At 29.5% G+C, this 20,964-nt stretch overlaps 9 protein-coding genes across 9 annotated transcripts; 4 read left to right on the top strand and 5 right to left on the bottom strand.

Moving 5' to 3' along the window:
- Window positions 1–278: 278 nt before the first annotated feature.
- Window positions 279–1,985, top strand: FG386_002626 (signal peptide protein; the record flags this gene model as incomplete). Its single annotated transcript, XM_067342075.1, has 1 exon — window positions 279–1,985. One exon carries the CDS (start codon window positions 279–281, stop codon window positions 1,983–1,985), a length of 1,707 nt encoding a protein of 568 aa, XP_067197680.1.
- Window positions 1,986–2,813: 828 nt separating this feature from the next.
- Window positions 2,814–3,518, top strand: FG386_002625 (uncharacterized protein; the record flags this gene model as incomplete). The annotated part of the gene is made up of 1 exon (XM_067342074.1): window positions 2,814–3,518. One exon carries the CDS (start codon window positions 2,814–2,816, stop codon window positions 3,516–3,518), a length of 705 nt encoding a protein of 234 aa, XP_067197679.1.
- Window positions 3,519–3,591: 73 nt separating this feature from the next.
- Window positions 3,592–5,175, bottom strand: FG386_002624 (uncharacterized protein; the record flags this gene model as incomplete). Its single annotated transcript, XM_067342073.1, has 1 exon — window positions 3,592–5,175. The coding sequence occupies one exon, from the start codon at window positions 5,173–5,175 to the stop codon at window positions 3,592–3,594; it is 1,584 nt and encodes a 527-aa protein (XP_067197678.1).
- A 646-nt stretch (window positions 5,176–5,821) lies between these two features.
- FG386_002623 (uncharacterized protein) lies at window positions 5,822–6,982 on the bottom strand (the record flags this gene model as incomplete). The annotated part of the gene is made up of 1 exon (XM_067342072.1): window positions 5,822–6,982. The coding sequence occupies one exon, from the start codon at window positions 6,980–6,982 to the stop codon at window positions 5,822–5,824; it is 1,161 nt and encodes a 386-aa protein (XP_067197677.1).
- A 334-nt stretch (window positions 6,983–7,316) lies between these two features.
- Window positions 7,317–10,400, bottom strand: FG386_002622 (formin 2 domain; the record flags this gene model as incomplete). The annotated part of the gene is made up of 1 exon (XM_067342071.1): window positions 7,317–10,400. The coding sequence occupies one exon, from the start codon at window positions 10,398–10,400 to the stop codon at window positions 7,317–7,319; it is 3,084 nt and encodes a 1,027-aa protein (XP_067197676.1).
- A 617-nt stretch (window positions 10,401–11,017) lies between these two features.
- On the top strand, window positions 11,018–13,630 carry FG386_002621 (Ser/Thr protein kinase; the record flags this gene model as incomplete). The annotated part of the gene is made up of 1 exon (XM_067342070.1): window positions 11,018–13,630. The coding sequence occupies one exon, from the start codon at window positions 11,018–11,020 to the stop codon at window positions 13,628–13,630; it is 2,613 nt and encodes an 870-aa protein (XP_067197675.1).
- Window positions 13,631–13,708: 78 nt separating this feature from the next.
- Window positions 13,709–15,667, bottom strand: FG386_002620 (protein kinase; the record flags this gene model as incomplete). Its single annotated transcript, XM_067342069.1, has 1 exon — window positions 13,709–15,667. One exon carries the CDS (start codon window positions 15,665–15,667, stop codon window positions 13,709–13,711), a length of 1,959 nt encoding a protein of 652 aa, XP_067197674.1.
- A 244-nt stretch (window positions 15,668–15,911) lies between these two features.
- Window positions 15,912–16,424, bottom strand: FG386_002619 (transcription initiation factor IIF/Rap30 like winged HTH; the record flags this gene model as incomplete). Its single annotated transcript, XM_067342068.1, has 1 exon — window positions 15,912–16,424. One exon carries the CDS (start codon window positions 16,422–16,424, stop codon window positions 15,912–15,914), a length of 513 nt encoding a protein of 170 aa, XP_067197673.1.
- A 1,960-nt stretch (window positions 16,425–18,384) lies between these two features.
- On the top strand, window positions 18,385–20,913 carry FG386_002617 (uncharacterized protein; the record flags this gene model as incomplete). The annotated part of the gene is made up of 1 exon (XM_067342066.1): window positions 18,385–20,913. One exon carries the CDS (start codon window positions 18,385–18,387, stop codon window positions 20,911–20,913), a length of 2,529 nt encoding a protein of 842 aa, XP_067197671.1.
- Between the last annotated feature and the right edge of the window lie 51 nt (window positions 20,914–20,964).

The raw sequence follows: 20,964 nt of genomic DNA, 5'->3' as shown, positions 1-20,964 counted from the left end.
TAATGAGCTTGTTATTGCTATAATTTCTTGTGAACAAGTATTATGGAGACATATATATATATATATTTTTACAAATGACTTTTAGAGACAAAAAAGAAATGATAAATGAGTTCTTAATGACATTTTGTGTAATTGCCAGAAAGAAAAAATTTACTAATGTTATTTGTTTGTTTAAAATAAAAACAAAAATTTAAATACAATATAATATCAAAGGATTGCTAATAGAAGTTTGGTTTATAACTAGGTTAAAATAATTAATTTGATATCGAAATAGAAATATGAGGAGCATTATACTATTTACCCTTTCAATTAACTTTTTAGTAACAATTATATCCGGTGGGTCCTTAGGTTCATTAGATATATCTTTGATAGCAGGAGCAGGAGTTACTCTTTTTGGTTCTCTACTGGGAACTATAGGTGAAAATATTTACTTAACGATGACAACTTTGAAAAGGGGAACTGTCCCTCAGCTCTTATCAAGTATTTATTATCCGTTGAATCCTGAAGATCAAACTTACTCAAATGGGGTGCCCGGTAGTACGACTTTGGATTTAAGGGATACGGATGGTGAAACAATAACAATGGCATCTATAATGCTTTACTTCTTTTCGCTTTCAAGTTTAAGAAAATTTAATGGCGAACCAAAGGAATTGGATATTCAACCAATTTTTCCATGGGGGCCTTTGTATTCATATCAACACCCAGTAGTAACTGTCTCACAAATAAGATCCTGGATAATGAGGCAAGAGGGAAGAGTTATACATATACCATTGGAAAAAGTGGCACTTTATGATTTATATCCATTAGCTGTAGCAAGAAAGTATATAGAGATTAGGAGGAGAAGAAAAGGCTATGAAGGAATAAATTCATTATCAAAATTCCAAAAAAGTCACCGTTGTCCAAATCGAAATTTGAAACCATTCATCAGGGACTTTTTCCAAGGTAAGTGCTTTTCTAAGGAAAGGTGTAAAGGAATTGGGAATCCAAATGTAGTTTATTGTGAACCTGAATGGAAGATACATTCTGACTCTACTGAACTACCACCAGAGGAGAATGAAAATGCAGTAAATCTAGAGAGAATTCCATCTTCTATTGAATATATTGGAAATATCTACGAATACATCGAGACTCAAAAGTATGAACTTTCAACAGAAACTCTAGAAAAGTTGTCCCCAAACCTTTTATTATCACAAGAAGGAATGTTTGGACTTGCTGTAATTCTGTATGAAAGGCAACTTCAGTATCTACTTGGAAATGTAGAAAGGGCAAATTTTAAGGAATCAGGAATTAAAAAATGGTTTAGAGAGTTAAAACAAAAAGTATTTCGTTTTCTTGATTTTGGGAAAGTAACTTATGGTGGGGAAGGAAGAAAGAAACCAATGACGAGGGCTTCTTGGAAACAATACCCAGATTCACTCTGGAAAAAGTCACCTCTAAAAACTTGGGTACATTCTGTTGAAAAAACAAGATATTGTACATTAACTGGAATAAAATACAATACAAGAAAATGGAATGAAATGGATTATGTAATTGCAGCAATTTATTATTATTTCATCAGATTGCAGGGAATTCCAAGAGTATACGGACAATTTGTAATCGAGAAGGCTTATTTAGGTAGACTTTCAAAGGCTTCTCAAAGACTAGTTAATTCAACAGTTATTGAAACAACTGGGCAAGAAGAAGTGACATTCACAACGACAAGAGGGCCTGATTATCAGGATGAAAGTGATGACTTTATCGATCAGGATGACCAATTTGTTACCACAAAACCTACCAGTATATTCACATCCACAGGCTATAGAAGGGAGACAGGTCAAACAGGTGGAACCAGTGGAGATCAGTATAACAACATCATTAGTGGTATAGAAGACAAATCTGATGGCGGGAAGGATGAAATAATTCCTCGTGGAGCAAGTGGCAATAAGTTGTATGTCTACACAAATTCGAATTCCGATGATTTCATAAGAGGAGTAGGAAGAACCTAATTAAATACAGGTTCACAATTTTAAATAGAAGATAAAGTTTAAAGTTTGAGATAAATTAAAATGATTAAAACGATCATTGAAGATTTTTCGGCAAAATTTGAAGAACACATGTAAATAACAATTTAGTGGAAAAAATAGTCCACATAATTAGTACAGAAACCTACATTTTGCATGTATAACTAATGTTGAGCACTTTTGTTTTTGCACTATTAAACAACTATTTATTATCCTTGCTATTTAGTAGATACTTATAGTACTGATAGTTTTATGAATTATTTTCTTTTCGATTCTTCTCAAATTAGAGTACTTGAAATGTTGAGGTCGAAGTGGAATACCCGCCCAAACAAAGCGGTAAAGTTTCAATTTACAGTTTTATTTTCATTGAAACACAAAAGAGAGTTGCAAATTAGAATGAATATTTGCAGGTAGAAGCAAGATTGTTGTAATAATAGAAAGAACGAATTGGTGGAATTTGTAGATAAATAAGCTTTTATTTTCAGTAAATATAAGAAACACATTTTTTTAAAAAAATTTTGCATTCATCAGAATTGCTGCTTTTGGTTTTAACATAAAACTGCCTATTTTTCTTTTTCACAACAAAGGCGACATAAATATTTGGATGAGGTATAAAATTATTAGTTTTGGAACGTTTATTTTCTTCTTCACTATTGGAAAATCTTTTTGAAGTGAGTGGAACAGAGAGAAATAAAGTTAATTTTCTTGGAAAGCATATTAATTGCTTGTTCAAGTATATGTATGGTAATTTGTGTGAATAGCAATAAATTAATAAGTAAATTGGTTTTTCCAGGGAATACAGAGGTATATAAAATGTGTACTCTTGGATCTCCAGGTTTGTATTCGGTTCCACCTTCAGAAAAGTGCAAGAAATTTGCAAGACAACTAAAATTTCTCCTGATAATTGAATTTATAACCTTGATAGTATTATTTGTATTGGTCCCGACTGGAGGTACAGTATGGGTTCTGTTACAAGTTTTTTCTATAATCCTAGCTTACATTTCGGTGAAGGATGTAAATGCATATAGGCCACCTGTATTGCAAATGTATATATTCATTTCCGCAATAGGGACTCTGTTCTGCACTGTTTACTTTGCGGTCTCCCTATCTATAGCTAATACAGCTATGAGTATAGCGGCTTGTACTCTGTTTGCAATTAACGCAATCGTTCTAGCTGCCTGCACAAGAGTTTCCTGGCAACTATTTAAGGAATTGATGTTAAGTTCCCCTTTGATAACAGGAACTACGGGTGCTTACATTTTTGGGGGTCACAACACAGGAGTAGGAACGTCTGGTCGCTCAAACATTGTTAGTGGTCCTATAGAGATGACAAATTCAAATAGAGGAAATTCAAATATAAGTAATTCTGGTTTAAATGGTGCTGTGGGATTCGTTCCTTTCGGGGGGGAAGGATATAAGCTTTCTGGTGGAAAAGGTACAATTACGAGCGCCGATCAATCAACATGCACGACGCTTAATACAAACGGAAATAAGAGCGAGATAAAGTCACTGGTTTAGTTTTATCTGACTCTCGTCTTATTCTTTATAACTTAACAGTTTAGAAATAAATTTAATATAATCTAATTAAAATCTACCCCTGTTTTTCTGCCATTAATTCTTGCATCAAAAGGTTTCTTTCTTCTGGATGAAGAGTTATGTCTTCATTAATGTTCCATATTAACTCCTGTTTGTCTTCTAGATTTTTTAATTCCATGTTTATTCCTAATTGTTTCTCGAGAGCATTTTCAAGACTGGAAGTTATTTGTTTAGAAACCTTCTTATTCAAGGTTAAATTAGAAATCAAGTTATTATCAGCCCCAGTATTTCTAGAAGTATTATTTTTTTCTGATGATAACTTTTCATATAGTTGTGTTATAAATTTATTTTGTTTTTCACAATTTATTTTGCTTCGGTTTAACTTTCCTTTGAATCTATTTGTATTTAAACCACTCAAGATATCCCCTACAACTTTTCCAACTGAATTTTTTGAAGAACTTTTATAATTACTCTCATCTGTATTATAATTCTTTTTCTCATTTATTGAGTTTCCAATTGGGGAGAGATCAAATAAATCAATGCATCCGACATTGTTTTCACTTTTTTTCCGAGCTTTGCCACACAATTCTCCCTCAGTTTTGCCATTAATTGGAGTAAAACCAGTTCTCATATTTTCAAATTCTATAATTTCAGGGGTAGTTAATGATAACCTTTTTTGTGATGATCCATTATATAAACTATTTTTTCTTCTATAAGAATCATTGCTTGTTGGTGTAGACAAGACTAAATTTTCGAAGAAGTCGACATTTGCTCTTTCTCTATATTTCTTCTTAATTAGGTTATTTTTTACCTTCATACTAGTAATTCCTTTTTTACATGTAGATAAATTATCATCATTAGCTTCATCTTTAAGTTCGCTTCTTTTATTGTCATTTAAAAATTCCTTATTAACAGTATTTTTTGTCTCAGTACCAGATACAGTTTTATCATTAGTTTTAGACTTTTCTTTACCAAAATCTATTGTTACCCCAACTCTATCGTTTGATGACCCTTTCTTTCTAGTTTTTTTTTTGCATGAACCGTCTTTATTGTCCTCAAATTCATCTTTATTTTTATCTGAGTATTTAAATTCATTCGTATTGCGTATTTTATTTAAATATGTGTTGTTATTCTTTGTACAAATAATTCGAACTAACTTTATTCCAGAATAATTCTTTTCAGAGGAACTTTTATCTTGTTTTCTTTTTTTAATTTTTACTCTTTCTTTGCTATTTTCCTTATCATTATCATCGTCATGGCACGAGGCAATCAGTTTTGAAGGTAAGTATGTGACTCTACTTTCATTATTTACACAGGTGGAATTTTCATTCCATATACATTTTTGAATTGAATTTATATTATCCCGAAAAGGTGACATATAATTATTTTTTGCTCTTATTTCAGATTTTGACTGCTTATCCTTTTTTAAAGGCCCGTCACCATTATTTTCAGAAGACAATGACTTATCTTTAGATTCGCATGAAACAAAACGATTTCTATGTTCACCAAAGTTTGTACCATTCTTTATTTCAGATAATTTATCATTAAAATTATTTACTGTATTCCCACCATTTATTACTATTAGTGAATGTGTTTTTCTATTTTCCTCCCTTAATTTGTTTATCGTCGACAGAAGCATCAAAAATACAGTATATTAACACATTTGATAATTAAAACTTAAATGGCTGTTCGTATTCGAATCAAATCATTAATTTAAAGCATCCAATTTCGTTTATTTGTTACTTCCACTGCTTTTATCATAAATTAACATAGGGAAAAATTTACAAGTTTGTGGGCAATCTTACCCGCCTTTTCATTTTTTAGGTCTTACATAAAATTCTGTGTGCAAAATATTTGCATGTAGATATTTTTAAAAGTATATTTATAAAGCAAGATTTTGTAGGTACAAAATGACTGAAAAATTCCAAAGCAAAATTAACATATCTAACATTCGTCATCTTGTTATTTTTAAATATTTTTTTTCACTATTTTATACTTTTATTAAAATATCTAACTTTGACAATCCTTTTTAAACAATATTTATCTCTATTTAAACATATTTTCTTTCAATATAGACTCCAAATTAATGTATTGATTGGACATCTGCTTCATTTATTTCTATTAAAATTTGTATGGATTAACAGGTTGAGAGAGAGAGGAACAAACATAATACCTTTTTTCTTTCAAAGATATAAGATAAATACTGAAAAAAATTAACATAAAATCAATTGCTTAAGTAGTTAAAGAAAATTCTAGGGAAAAATTTTAAGATTTTAAAACTAATTTTACATAAAATTATCGCTGCTGTCGGGTTCGCTCAAGTAATCAATATAATACATGTCATCTTTATTACTTTCTTTTGAACCGAATATCATACTCCCTGGAGGAAAAACTGTTTTGTTCTTGGAGTCATAGGTTAATATTCCTTTTGATTGAGAAGATATCCATTCTTCAGTAGATTTATACCCTAGCAGTTCTGGTCTGAAATTTTTTACGTTTAGTTTTGTTAAGTGTGAATCTATATCAGATAACTTAATTCCGTTCTTCCTCTCACTTATCGTTGCTTTTGAAAGCATTTTCTCCAAGACTTTTACCATTAATGCTCTTCTTTTGTTAATTTTTTCATGGTCTTCATCAACAGGTATATTCTCATTTTCGTTATTTTCACTGTTATGTTCTTCATCAGAACTATGGCTGTGTTCATTTTTGCTATCTGATTGATCTTCTTCATCTTGGTTACTTAAATCAGAGTCTTCATATACGTTTAAATCATTATTCTTTCTCCTTGGTATATCATTTCTTGTACAAAAAGCAGCCCATGAGTTTTCATCCGGTTGAAAATTCTTTCTGTGATCAGTTTTTCTACATTGATTCCTAAATTTTTTCTTTCCAACTCCACCTGCTTTAGAAAAGTTAATTTCAGGTGGTGTTATTTTCTTTATTTCTTGAACAAAAGGGGTTTTTATAGAAATATTCGATTCATTATTCTTTGAAAAATTGCAAACATTGCTATTTTTTGGAACTTCAGATAGTGAATTTAACTTAGACTTTTGATCAGCAGTGAAAACAAATAGTCTTGTCACAAGATCTTCTTTGCTTCCTTTTGAATTGATCCCCCTAAGTTTACATTCAGATTCTAACTCCGATTTACTTAAACTATTCCAATGCCTTTCCTCAAATAGAATAATCTTATTGTGGCTGCCATTAATTTCTGAATTATCATCCCCTGTTAGTTTACCATCTTTTCTTGGTTTTGAATCACACACATGTCTTGATTCAAACTCTTCAACCTCCTTTTGATGCCTTTCAAGAATATGTTCCAATTTATTTTGAAGTCTTTCCTTCAATATTCCTTTTTTTGATTTGATTTCTTTTTCCATCAACTTGATTTCCTCCTTATGCTTTTGGATTAAACGACTCCTTTCCTGATGGTAACAGTTATTCATATTTTGGAGTTATTTAGTAGATAAATATATGGTTATAAGTTAAAGCAGTACCTTATTAAAAATTAAGAGAAATTACAGCAGTTTGAAAACGTTTGTTATATTCTTTATTTCACCGTTACTTAATTTCAAGGTGAGACTATTTCATTAATTCTGCAACTGAAATATATTCCCGCCAGACATGTTTTTGAAGTATTTGAATATCTTAAAACAAAGCAAAATAGCTTTTAAGTACATATAATAAAGCAATTATATCAAAATAAAAGAAGTTTCAGCAACATAAAATCAATAAAACTACTATAAATTCACGGTTTTTATCTATATATTCTTAAGTAACCTACTCCTTAAATGTATTAATAGATGAAATGTTAACAATGTTTTTTGGAGGAGGAGGTCTGTTTGGTAATTTAAAAGCATTACTTCCAACATTATTGTCAGATGTCTTAATTATAATGACATTTCCAGTTTCCTTCTTCTCTGAGTTTATAAAAACCGAAGGTTTTAGAACAGAAGCCTTTTTATGCTGATTATTATCACTGCTATCTTGTTTCCTATTTAAATTATCGTGTTTAGTAGAATTGGAGCAACAATTACTGTCAGATATATTTGGTATCTTTGAAAATGATGTACTTGGAGTATTGTTCATAAGTGGAGTTAAGTTTCTTGAGCTGTTACTGGTCGAATTGGTAACTGAATAAGAATTAGAAGAGTTGGAGTCATTGGAATTAGAAAAAACAGCACTTGAATCGACTAGCAATTGAGAAAATTTCATGGGTTTATCCTTTATTTCTTTGCAGCATGATGAAAACTGCAACAGAAAAATGTTCATTGTCTCAAAGAAGGGTTGAATGATTAAACTTCTGTTTCCTTCAGGTATGTTTTGACCAAAGTATAAGGCTGTATCTACAACCTTCTCTACAATTCTATGATAACCTTCTATTAAAGCATCTAGGCGTCTCGAATAGGATTCAAACAAATGCTCAACTCTTTCATTTGAAAACTTTGATTTTTCAATCTCAAGAATAGCTAATTCTTTCCTCATATCATTTATACATGCAAACAAAGCTTCAACTGATATTTTAGATGCTTCAGAAACAGCATGAAGATCGTTTGGAAGTTGGTTTAGGTTAAGTTTCTGATTATTCAGGGTCAAATTTGCTATAATGTAGTGTAAAGCAGTAAATGACGAGTCTATTGCTGTCTTAAACTCTACTAACCTCAGTAAAGACGATAGGGCGAATCCTTTTGTTTCAAGAAGAGACCAATTAATAGATTCATTGTTAACTGCATGCGAGATTGGAGACAAACTATTAGATATGCCTGAGAAATGTATCCCATGATTAACGTAGTTTCCAAGCAATAAAAAAGATTTTAGTATTAATCTTAGTTTACTTGAATTTCTCATTTGCAACGAAGCGGAATATAGTGTATTCAAATTCTTTTGTATATCGAATTCTGAGGCATCTAATATATGTTCAAATTTAAGGAATCTGAGTCTTGTCATTGGGTTTGATATATGTGAAAATCGACTTAAAAACTGCTCAAGCTGGTGCAATTCATTTCTTTGATTATTTTTAATTTTTTCTATTTCTTGTTCTGTGGGTAAGACTTGTTCTATTCTTTCATAGTCTTCTAAGGTCAAACTGGAAACATTAAATGATTTCAACACTTCAATAATATAGTCTATTGGAACTGAGAGTCTTGATAAAACAATTGCCATATTTTGAGCTCTTTTTTGGGACAGAAACGTTAGAGGGAGCTGTTTTTGATGATTTACAGTATTAAAAACAGTTTGTTCATCTTTAGGAATCTTGTAATCGTTTTTTATATTTTGCGATTCATTGAAAGAGTTTTCACTGATAGTTTTTTCGCTAGTTTCATTCTCAAAAATTGAGGATTTATTGTCATTTGTGATAAATTTTTGATATTCTTTACTTTTATTTGGATTTAACAGGAACTTGTTATTTCCCGAATAGGATGACATATTTGGGGCACTATGGCAATTTAAGGAAGAGGAGTTGATCCCAGAAGAATTAATTGTATTTGTAGATGATTTAGTGAAAACTCTGGACAAAGTTTCCATGTGAACGATAGAATTGGCCACATGAAAATCTGATATAGTCATAGGAGAAACAGAATTGGACATTGGGGACATTTCCGTTACAATGCCATTTTCATTTGACAAGCAAGTATCTTTATTATAAGAGTTAGAAATAAACATGGATTTGGTATTGTATATTTCACTTTCCTGGTTAGATAGTGGAGAAGATTGAGGTCCCAATGAAGTATACAATATTTCTCTAAAAATCGTTTTTTGAGCCATCTCTTCAGACAAAGGTTTCCAGTGAATTCTCCTACCTAAAGGAAGAATCTTTTTCTTCTGGACAGAATTAGCATCTGATACACTCCCCTTCACTGCACCTTTAGGTAAGCACCTAGGTCTTGGTGCAGATTTCATATTTGTGGGCAAAGGAGGTGCCTTTGCCTTCAATATAGCAGAAATAGGTGTTGATGCGGAATTTGGGGTACTATATAATTGTCCTTTTTCAGAAATTCCTGAATTGTTATGGTAATTTCCCTCCCCTCTGCAATTTATTGGAGTTTTCGTATCGTCAAAAATTTCTATTTCTTTTTGTTGTTTGTTTAACTCATTAGTATGGCCTATACTGCAAGTAGGCAGCTTATTAAAAGGTGAGGTGGAAAGATTTTTTTTAAGTAAGTTGTCTAGTTTTTCATCATTTTCCGCTCGTCTTTCATCCTTTTTATCCATTAAAACTTTATCTTCCTCTCCACTTCTTGTCCATCCTATAACTGAATACAAAATCAGGTTAATTTTAAAACTTCTTGAAAGTACAAAACTATTTGGTATTGATAATATAACCTCGTTTTTGGTAATGTTAATGACGTCATTTGAACTCCTACTTGTTGCCAAGGAATATATGTTTAAATTAGAACTCCTGTCTTGAATTCTGAGTATCACATCTCCCTGAAAAATTAAATAAGTTGGTTCTCCGTTATCCGAATTTCTTGTAAAGTCTATAACAAAAGACGAACATACACTACTTCCACATTCGTTACAATTTGCTTTTTTCGATGATGATACAACGCAATAGAAAGAATGACCATTCATTACAAGAGTGTGCCTTGGTATTTTGCTTTTTTTTTTGTCTTGTATATTCGATAATATATAATCTCTGAAATTACCTGACTTCTGAGTGGTAAAAAGTTCAATGCTTAGATTTTCAACACTGCACGGAAGGTGATCCAAAATTGCTATCTTGAGCCTTTTCGGACGGTAAAATGTCTTAAGTGAAGTTGCACAATATATTGGGTGTTCCTCTGATAACTTTGTATCTAACTCAGTTCCACTAATTTCAGATCCTGGACTTCCAAATATTTTATTTACAAAGTTCGAAATCATTTTCAACTTCTTTTTTCAGTTAATACAAGTTTACAAAATCACTCAAATAAAGAAAATATTTATTTGAATAACTTAAGTAGAAATTAGGACTAAAGTTGTAAACAGGATTCTTTCGTTTTGGTTTATGCATACATGAATCAATCTAACATTATAGAAATAATACCTGAAAAACAAATATACTTGTTATTAAATAATAAAACTTTCAAGTTCCAATTCTTTAAAGATGTTATTAATCATAAAACTCACTTTTTTAAATATTCTTTTATTGAAGTTTTACTATTAACCGGTACTCACCTTTAACCGGTTTTATTTATTAAATACATTTTTGTAAATCATAAAGATCTAAGTAACACCTTTACCGCCTTTTTCCCACATTACAAAAAAAGTATTTCAAATTATATTAATAAATGAATAAGTTTAATAAAATATATAGAAAAAGAACGATTAAATGATTGAGTGATGATATTTTGTATACTTTAGTTCTTATAATTTGTTTTTTATTATAAACTAAAGTTTTTTGAGTTTTGACAGAATCTCAAAGAAAACATAATTACAGGTAATTCTGCAAATAACCTCTTATTATTTTCTGAGAGTTTTTTTGATGTAAATGTTTTTGAATGTTTTCATTAATTTCGAAGCTATTCAATGATTTGCCAAGCAACTTTGGATATACGATAGGAGAAAAAATAGAAGGGGAGGGTTATAGTATATGGACACATTACAGGGGTTTTAAAAAGAATAGGCCTGAGCAATCTTGCAGTGTTTTTGTATTTGACAAATCAAATAATACAAGTACAGGGGTTTTGGGATTTTTGCCAGTGGATGTTTCCAGAAAAATAGCGAAAAATCAGTTTCGGAGATGCAAGAGTTTAATTCATCCGTGTATTCTAAAAATATATGATACTTTAGAAGTTTCGAATTATTACTACATAATAACTGAACCATGTATATCTTTGTACAACCTGGCAACCAATTTTTCATTTACATTTGAAACTTTCTCTAATGACTCAAAAGATCTTGAGTATGATATTTTTTTTCCAATTGACTGTATTTCCGGTCTTTATGAAGTGACAAATGGTATTAAATTCCTGCACAATGATGCAAAACTTCTACATGGTAACATAAGCCCATTTAATGTTTATGTGAATTATGAGGGTTCCTGGAAGTTAGGAGGATTTGAAAACGCAATTCCTCTAAGTGAAGCCAACAGTAATTACATAGATGAAATATCTAGACAGAGCACTTCCTATAATATAATGGGATGGAAGTTTTCAAGGTTTGCATTTAGAAACCCAAAAAGTATAGATTTGTGGAATCTAGGATGTTTAATATATTGGTCATATAAAGTTTCCAAGAAACTCGATTTTGTTTTTAATACCAACAGAGAATTATATCATCAAACTAATTTTGAAGAGAAGAAGAAATTAATTGACTCAATTGAACTACCTTTTTGCAATGGAATTGTAACTCTGGAGAACAATTTAATTCCTCACTGGTTATATGATTGGTTAAGTGATTTACTTTCATGTTTAGACACGAACAAGGATATAAATATTGAAAGTGGGATTATTTTGATGAAAAACAATTCTCCATTTGTGGAATTCATGAATCAAATAAATGATTTTATATTGAAATCTCCTGAGGATAAAAAAGACTTTTGTATTCAGTATCTACCGAACCTCATTACTAGTGTTAGAGTTAATTGTGTATATACAACTAACTTAATCATTGTACAAAGGATCCTTAATAGAATTTTAATAAACTTTGCTCAATGTACTCCGACGGTGTTCCCACTTATTCTAACTTTGATGGAATCTTATTCTTCATCAAATTGCCCAAGTTTCCTTTTAAATACATTTAGAAATGTTTTGAAATTTCTTTTAAATCAAAATGATAGATCTATAAGGTATACATTACTGAAAAATATCTCAAAATACGAAAGATTCACAACAAAAGATATATTTCAGGATTGCATTGATTCTATATTAATGGGGTTTCAAGACACGGCAAACCTAATTAGAGAGGCTACTCTACAAAGCATGATATATATTATTCCATTACTTTTGAGGGAACATGAGTTAAAATGTATATATGAAAGTGATAAAAACTCAAGAAGTGGAATAAAAACTGTTGGATCTAACGATTTTATATATTCGATAAAGGAGGGAATTAAGAACAGTGCTGCCATCTTCAATGCTTTAGGTTCAAATAATAACTCACAAGTCGCTGCAGATAAACTTATTTGTTCAATGTTTAATCTTGCAAAGGATCCTGAAGTTATTATCAGAAGCAACACTGTAATTTGCTTCGCAAAACTAATGAATATTTTACCTGGGCAATATTATCAAACCATTTTAAGCAGAGTATATATTCAAATGCTAAAAGATCCGTTACCTATATGTAGAAAAGCTGTAATTCAAGCATTTATTTCAACAATTAATTTTTTTCCGCCTTCAATAATAACACAACAAATCCTTCCTAATATTTCAATATATGGATTTATTGAAGGACAGCCTGAAATTATGGAGATATCCTTACTTTTAATTAAAAATATTGCAAACATTCTTTGTCCCTATATCCAAGAACAAAAAAAGTTAAAGGAGGAACAAGAAATATCAAAATTTAAGGATGAAGATAAAGAGTATATTCAACAATCATCTAGCACTCGAATTGATCCTATTTTGTCCTCACGGGAAAGTGTTTGTCAGAAAAATATTCCTGATAGCGGTAATGTTACAAATGGAGCAAATTTATCTTTAAGTAAATCAAAAATAAAATCTGAGGGTACAAAAACACCAAAATTTGACGATTTCAATGACTTAAATAATGAAAATTATGTTAGTGATACAGGAAAAAGCGATGTAAACTGGAATAATTTCGAGGGTAAAATATTTGAATTGAGCATTTCCAAAGGTAATACTCCGAGGAACTTGGAAATTAACGAACAAGTTAGGATAGGGAGTCAGCTAATTGTTGTGGATCATACTACAAATCAAACCAAACCACAGAAAAATGCAGATTTTGGAGCCTATATTTCACAAAGAAATTTCAAAACGGAGTTAATGAATAGTCTTCCACCGATAACAAGTGAAATTCAGAAAACCGGTTCAAATGACAATAAGATAAAAATAAGTAATAGTTCAAATGTTTCAGAAATTAATTCAAAGGGAAAAAAACCCTCAACAAAACTTGATTTGAATAGTGATGACTTCTGGAAGGAATTTGAATAAAACTAGTTGCATACCTAACATATAATTACATTAATTATTTTATTTTTTTTTAATACTTAATATAAAAGATAGACTATATTATTGGCCAAAAAATGATAAAAGATTTTCTTCAATTTCTAAAATGCCGGTACTGTGTAATTGTTCAAATATTCTAGCTAATTGTTTGAAGCTAGGTCTTTTATAAACATTCTTTGCCCATGTTTTGCAAATAATTATTTTTAAAGTTGATGGAATGTCTTTGGGGAGGTTTGGACGTCTATTTCCATACCCTACTGAAGCAATGATGTGATTAACTGTTAGCTCTTCATTAGGAATTTTCTTTGCAAGCATTTCCCAAAGGATCATTCCAAAACTATATACGTCTGCAGATTTTGTAAATCCTTCTCCTCTAAGTATCTCAGGAGCCATCCAATGATGTGTTCCAATGCAACCAAGCATTTTTCGGGTTTCTAATGGTGATTCTATCAAAGTAGAAAGTCCGAAATCACCAATTTTTACATCATAATTATTTGATAAAAGGATGTTGCTGCTCTTAAGGTCACAATGTAAGACTCCATTTTCATGTAAATAGGCCATTCCATAACATATTTCGCGTGAAATCTTTAATAGTTGTGTTGAAGTTAATGTTTCATTTTTTATATGAAGAAGATCAAATAAAGAACCACAGGGTACTAATTCAGTTACTAAACAATATAATGGTGATAGCACAACACCTAAAAACAATGTTACATTTGGGTGACGAATTCTTGAAACTATTGTTAATTCAGAGTAAAACTCTCTTGCTAATGTGGATTTGTCCCTTTTTCTAAAAGCTTTAACAGCTACCATTATTCCCTTTGTTGTCCAAAGTGCTTTATATACTTTTCCATACCCACCTTCTCCAATTCTACATTTTAAATTCAATTCGCTTGCAGGTATTTCAAAACTCTTTAAATAATCATCGTCTATTAGTCTTTGAGGGGTGAATGTTTGCTTTCTTATACAACGTAGTCTAAGCTTTAATAAAAGAGTGAAGGATATGTGTAAATATCTTATATGAGATATTTCACTTATTCCTATTCCTTTTAGATCTTCAGTAGAAATATAAGGTAATGTTGAACCGTCAAGTTCATTCATTATAAAAACGCCTACATACTCTGGAAGGCCAATACATTTAATAAAGTACGCAAGTTGATATACATTCCATTCTAAACAACTTTCTGCAGAATTTGCAGAGCTAATAATTTTTGTTTTATTTTTCATTTCTTTTGACAAATCTTGAAATAATTTTTCTTTTTTCAAGTTTCTAGAGCAATGTTCCTTTATAGAGTTGATTTTACTTTTGTATAACTCTTTCCATTTTCCAGAACAATCTTTTTCTAACATACTGAAATTGCATTTATCTTCAGAGACATTCATTGAACAAAAAAAATTATTTTCAAGTTTTTTAGGATCATTTTTCACTCTTTCAAATGATAATCCTTCAAAAATTTCATAATTTTGTTTGATTAACTCTTTAGTTTCGCAATCATTTCTCATTTCATTAAATTGAAAAAAAAACATCAAGAAATCCTTTTCCCAACCTTCAAAAAGCAATTTCCTTTCTACTAAATTTCCCTCTGACCACTTACTTGAGTAAAGCAAACCATTTTGGTAAAAAATGACCCCATTTCCATCACATTCATTATTTCTAAATTGACCGACGTATTTTATTGTGCTTCCAATTGTCTGTATTCCAAAACCATTCCTCTCATTATTTTTCCATATACCTTCAAATTTTTGACCAGTATACTTTAAGAACACTCCCCAGCCATTTCTTTTTGACATGTGCCATTCTCCAACATATGCATCACTATTTGAATATAAAAAAATATCAAATGCCTCCTCATGCTCAGATTCAACGCTATAGATGTTATCACATTCTACCATTAGACTCCAGTCTAATATATTGTAGCGTAAATCTTCCTTTTCAATTTCACTATTATTTATATACACTCTTTCTCTATCTTCATCCTTCTTCCAGAATAACTCTTCAACCAAGTTCAGAAACCTCTTCATTACAAAATTTAATAATAAATACACCAATTACCATCTTAAAATATAAAACCAGTTACAAAAGTCAAAGTCATATAATAAACAAAAGGAACATAATTAACATAAATATAACGAGATTATTTGAATATTCAAAATAAAAAAAGCCCCACATTCATGCAGAAATGCAATGGCGGTAGTTTTGGAAAGCGCAGAGTTAGGTTAAGTGTTAAAAATAAATTTGTAGATAAAAAATATAACTGTTTAAACATTATTTTGCAGAATAATGTGGTTTTAAATACCAAATATGACGTCTACCGCCCCTACCTGTCTGTAATGCTATTTCATCTATTATTTTTTTAATGATATGCTTGGGTTTTAGTGTCCTTTCTTCAATTTCTTTCATGGAAACTCCATCTTCACCCTTTTCTTCAAATATTCTAAATATTTTTTCTTTTAGTGCCTCTAATGTGTTTCCTGTACTACTTGAAGTTACAGAAGAAGTTTTATCATTTAAACTATTTGAATTGTATGGACCAGGTATATTCGAATTTATTTTTGATTGTTTTTTCTTGAATGCAGAAGCATTTAGTAACCTGGAATCATCCATTGCTTCATCATAATAAATAAATGGTTGTGAATTTGACTCATATATAGAACTCAAAATCCTCTTTTTATCCTCAATCGTAGTAGCTTTCTTTGATTCTTGTTTTATTTTCTGTCTCAATTCTTCATCAACAAGAATTCCACATTTTGTAATATTTTGTATATTAGAAGGATACATTGATACTCGGTTCTTACCGTCATTATTGTCCACGAAAAGGAATCCACTTTTGTCATCAATTAAAGGATCAGTAATTTTTTTTGTTTTTTTTGGTTCTGAAAAGGTACAATTAAGTAAATCCCATTTTCTCTAGTAGATAAGGTAAAAGTTAAATAAATTTTAAAAATTTAACAAAATGATTTAATAGAGAAGAATATAAATATTGGCAATAAAGCATCTCCTTAAACCACTTCTCTCCAAAGTATATTATGTTCACAGCTTAATCTTACCTGTCCATTTTCATCATACTTAAGCATTCCTATCTGTTCACCAGGTCCTATACGCTTTATTTTTTCCATAATTGATGTAGGTAACTGATTATGTTAAAAAATAAATTCAAAATATATTATTTTTGGGTAAACATGCATAGAAAAACTTACCTTCAAAATTGTCTGATTTTCAAAACACAAAGATAACTCCATTTTTCAATCTCAGTTACAAAACATTTAGTTATTTGTATTTGTAATCTGTTGAGTGGTAAAATTACAGCTTAAATATTCTTTTAAAGATAAATAAATCCATCGTCAACTAAATGAAATGTTTGTGCTTTATAAATAAGAACAAAAATAGTAAATGAATAAGCTTGTTTTTAATCACTTGCTATCTTTGTACTTTATTTCTGTTTATTTGAGTTCGTCTTATTTCACTTTAATACTGATCTTTATAAATTCTCGCCTTGACCGCCAAATTACTGTAAACCAAATTTGTACATATATTTCTATCTAAAATTTGTGTGTCGTAAGTTAATTACATTAAATTATATTAGAGTTACCTAAAAAATTATGAGTAGTTTTTTAAAAATTATTTTATTTCGTTTCTTTTCATTTGTTAAGAAAATATTCGTGCTGATAAGTCTTATTAGGAGATAGAAACTACAGAACAATTCTTCAGTGAATAAAGTAATGTTTATATATATATATATATATATATAATACAAAATATATTTTTTTGATTGTATTTTTGTGTATTTAATTTGATATTTATCTGTTTTATTGATACAAGTTAGTTTACATGCAATGTCTTTAGTCTGGAAAATACTATTCGAATAAACTACTAATAATTCAATAATAAATACAAAAATAATATTTGGTCTATTTGTATTGTTATAATATGAAGCATACATATTCAGCTTTAAGTAATGATGTTTGAAATTAAATTTCGGCATACTACATGCCAGCCTTAATTTAGATTTAATTAAAAATAATCTATGTTTATTAAGTGAAAATGGTTTGTTTATTTAATAAATTTGAAAGGTTAATATTTATAATAGTTAAAAGGCAAAAATAATTATTAAAAACAAAACAAGTTGACTGATTAGTTAAATTTCAAAAGAAAATTTATTCATTGTTTAATGAAAAATTTTTTAATAGATTAAATTATTGTGTTTAATATAAGTTTTAATATATATTAGAAAATATCAATATAAATAAAAGTATAACATTTGTTTTATTTGAACTCGAAATAAAATACTCAGTTGTTATATTTATTGAAAATTGGTTTATCCTTATTTTGGAACTATCTCAAATTTTTTTTCCAGATCAAGATAAATACAATTTCTCAAAATTGAGTTTTTGTCATTAAGAATATCACAAAGAAAATTCTGGAGTTTGAGAAATAATTTAAACATAATACATGAAATTGCTGTTTTATACTTTTTACCAGTGATAAATACTTTAATAAATTATTACGTTGTAAAAATATTAGTGATGATTTTAGTGAAAGCGCCAGTTGTAATTAGAACACAATATTTCATTACAATTTATTTCTTTAGAAATTAGATTTAGACATTATTTATCAAACAATTTGGAATAAAAATAGTTTAGGCCATATTAATTTATTTGAGGTGGGTTTTTTTTTGAGAATTTATTTTTATTATTACATCTTACAATCGATAATTTTATCCTAGAGAGTAATAAATATAATGAAACAAATAATAGACTATGAATTTAACTTCAAGGAGAAGATAGATGAAGTTTTAGAGTATATAGGTGACATTAAGATTAATAATAATTATAATGTAGTTAGTATTCTTGGTTCTCAAAGCACAGGGAAAAGCACCTTATTAAATTTTCTTTTTGGAACAAATTTTAAGGTAATGGATAAAATGTCTGTTGGATATTGCCAAACAACGAAGGGATTATGGTTAGGTATTGGTAAAAGCGAATTTCAATTGCCTTTGTTAGTTTGGGATGTAGAGGGAACAGACAGTATGGAGAGAGGTGAAGATAGAATTACTTTTGAAAATAGAGCAGCACTTTTTTCTCTTGCAATATCTGATTGTATGATTATTAATATACCTCTTTTGAATCTCACAACATATAGCTCTTCCAATTTTAGTCTCCTAAAAACAATATTAAATTCGTGGTTTAGCCTAAAGTTAAATGAGAATGAACAGAGAAAATCCAGAACACTGATTTTTGCAATAAGGGATATAACAATTAATGATAGTAATGATATGTTATTGAGAAAAATAAATCAAATACTGGATTTACTTTGGAGTGAAGTGATAAAGATGCAAAAATCACAGTTAAATAACTCAGATGGATTACATAATAGTTCTATAGTGAATTCAATATCACTACATGACATTTTTGAAATAAAAGTTTATGGACTACCATCGTATCCGAATGAGAAAGATGGTTTTATGGAAGTTGTTGGAAGAATTAAAGCGGAAATGACTTGTTCAATATTACCAAAAAAATATAATAGATGTATTCCAATTGAAGGTTACGAGATGTATTGCAAAACTATTTGGAATTGCATCGTTAACTGTGAGGAGTTAAATATACCATCTCAAATAAAAATGATTTCTAAATTCAGGTGTGAAAGAACAAAAGATGAAGTTATAGAAAGAATGAAATCAAAAATAATAGACTTAAAGAGGTGGATGGAAAAGAAGGAGCTTGAATACTATGATTTCAGAAGTATTACTTACGATATTCTAAATGAAAGCATAAACGATTATTTTGAGATTACTGGGAAATATGATAGTGAGGTTACTTTGAATATATTGATCTCTATGATAATATTCTTCTTTATCGAATTTAAGGAGGCAGTTAACATGAGAATGTCTGCTGAGAGACAAATCTTGAGAGAATGTAAGAATATTTTCAAGTACTATGAAAACGATAAAAACGGTATTAATGACGATGGTGCTGAGTTTAATTCAACTATTATAAAAGATGATGTTTTTGATTCATTTGTTTGGTCAGAGAAAGAACTTAAAAAATTCGATATTTTATCTTTAAAATGGGTAACTGAATGCCCGAATCATATATCTAAATATAATCTTCTGGATCAAATTAGAACTCGATGCATTCCTGATATACTAAACCGAATAGAAAAATCTCCTATACACGATAGAATATCTGAAAACAATGAAATACTAGTAAATTATAATACTAGTGATCAAAGAAAATTATTTAGTGAAACACTGGAAATTCAATCAAAGAAGATTCAAGAAAAACTAATGCAAGAGTTCTTCGAATTCTTGATCAAGGATATTGTCAGAGAAATATCTAAAATATTCAACGACTATGGTTTTACGAACCCTAAATTAACCATTAACGGTTTTTGGCAGAAAACAGGTGAATCAATTCTTAAAGTTAATGATTCTTTGTTTTTAAAATATGAAGCCAAATGGTTAAACTTACTCAAATGTAGTTCCACTTTAGATGAGTATTCGTGTACTGATTTGAAGGAGGAAATCACTATACAACTTTTCGTTAGATTGATATCTTTTATACAACAGCAGTCAAAATACTTCCATATTCAGATTATTGATAGGTTTAAAAGAGAATTTGAAATTGATGAGAATGATATACCAAGACAATGGATTGGTGAAGAACCAAATAAAATGAAGGAATTATTCGTTAACTCTAAAAATAATGCCCTATCTATTATGGGAGTTTTCAAGCTAAACAAATACATTTTTGAAATATTCGGAACTAAATTTGATGATTTTTTTTCAAAAATAGCTGAAGATCCAGAAATTGAAGGCATTTGTCCTTTTTTGAAGAATCATAGTACGAATATTGAGTCAACATCAACTAAATGTTTTTTTGATGAGAGTGAATTTATATTAATTATACCTGAAGGCACCATTCAAGAAATTGAAGCAAAATCTATTAAAGAAATTACTGATATTTATTCAAAGGCACAACTTCTACAATCAACTGGTAAGCAACCTCAGAATATTCCTTGGTGGATGTATGTTCTCTTACTTTTCTTAGGTTTTGATGAATTGGTATATATATTAACTTCCCCATTAATGCTTACGTTATTACTTGTAATTGGTGCTTTCCTATATTCATATTTAACTGGGAATCTACCACTTTTTTATAATTGTTCTCATAAAGTTGTTATAACTTCAAGCAAACTTCTTCATCATCTTACTGGAATTATGCATAATTCACTCAATTCAGGTGATAATCAATTTAATTCAAAATAAGATGATAACCTATAAGTAAATATAAATATATATTTTATGAGCTTTACACAC

Source organism: Cryptosporidium ryanae, assembly GCF_009792415.1.
Source record: "Cryptosporidium ryanae isolate 45019 chromosome Unknown contig_5, whole genome shotgun sequence".
In the NCBI taxonomy this organism is placed as follows: Eukaryota; Apicomplexa; class Conoidasida; order Eucoccidiorida; family Cryptosporidiidae; genus Cryptosporidium; species Cryptosporidium ryanae.
Note: the sequence above shows the minus strand (reverse complement) of the source record. Positions and strands in the feature narration are given on the sequence as shown.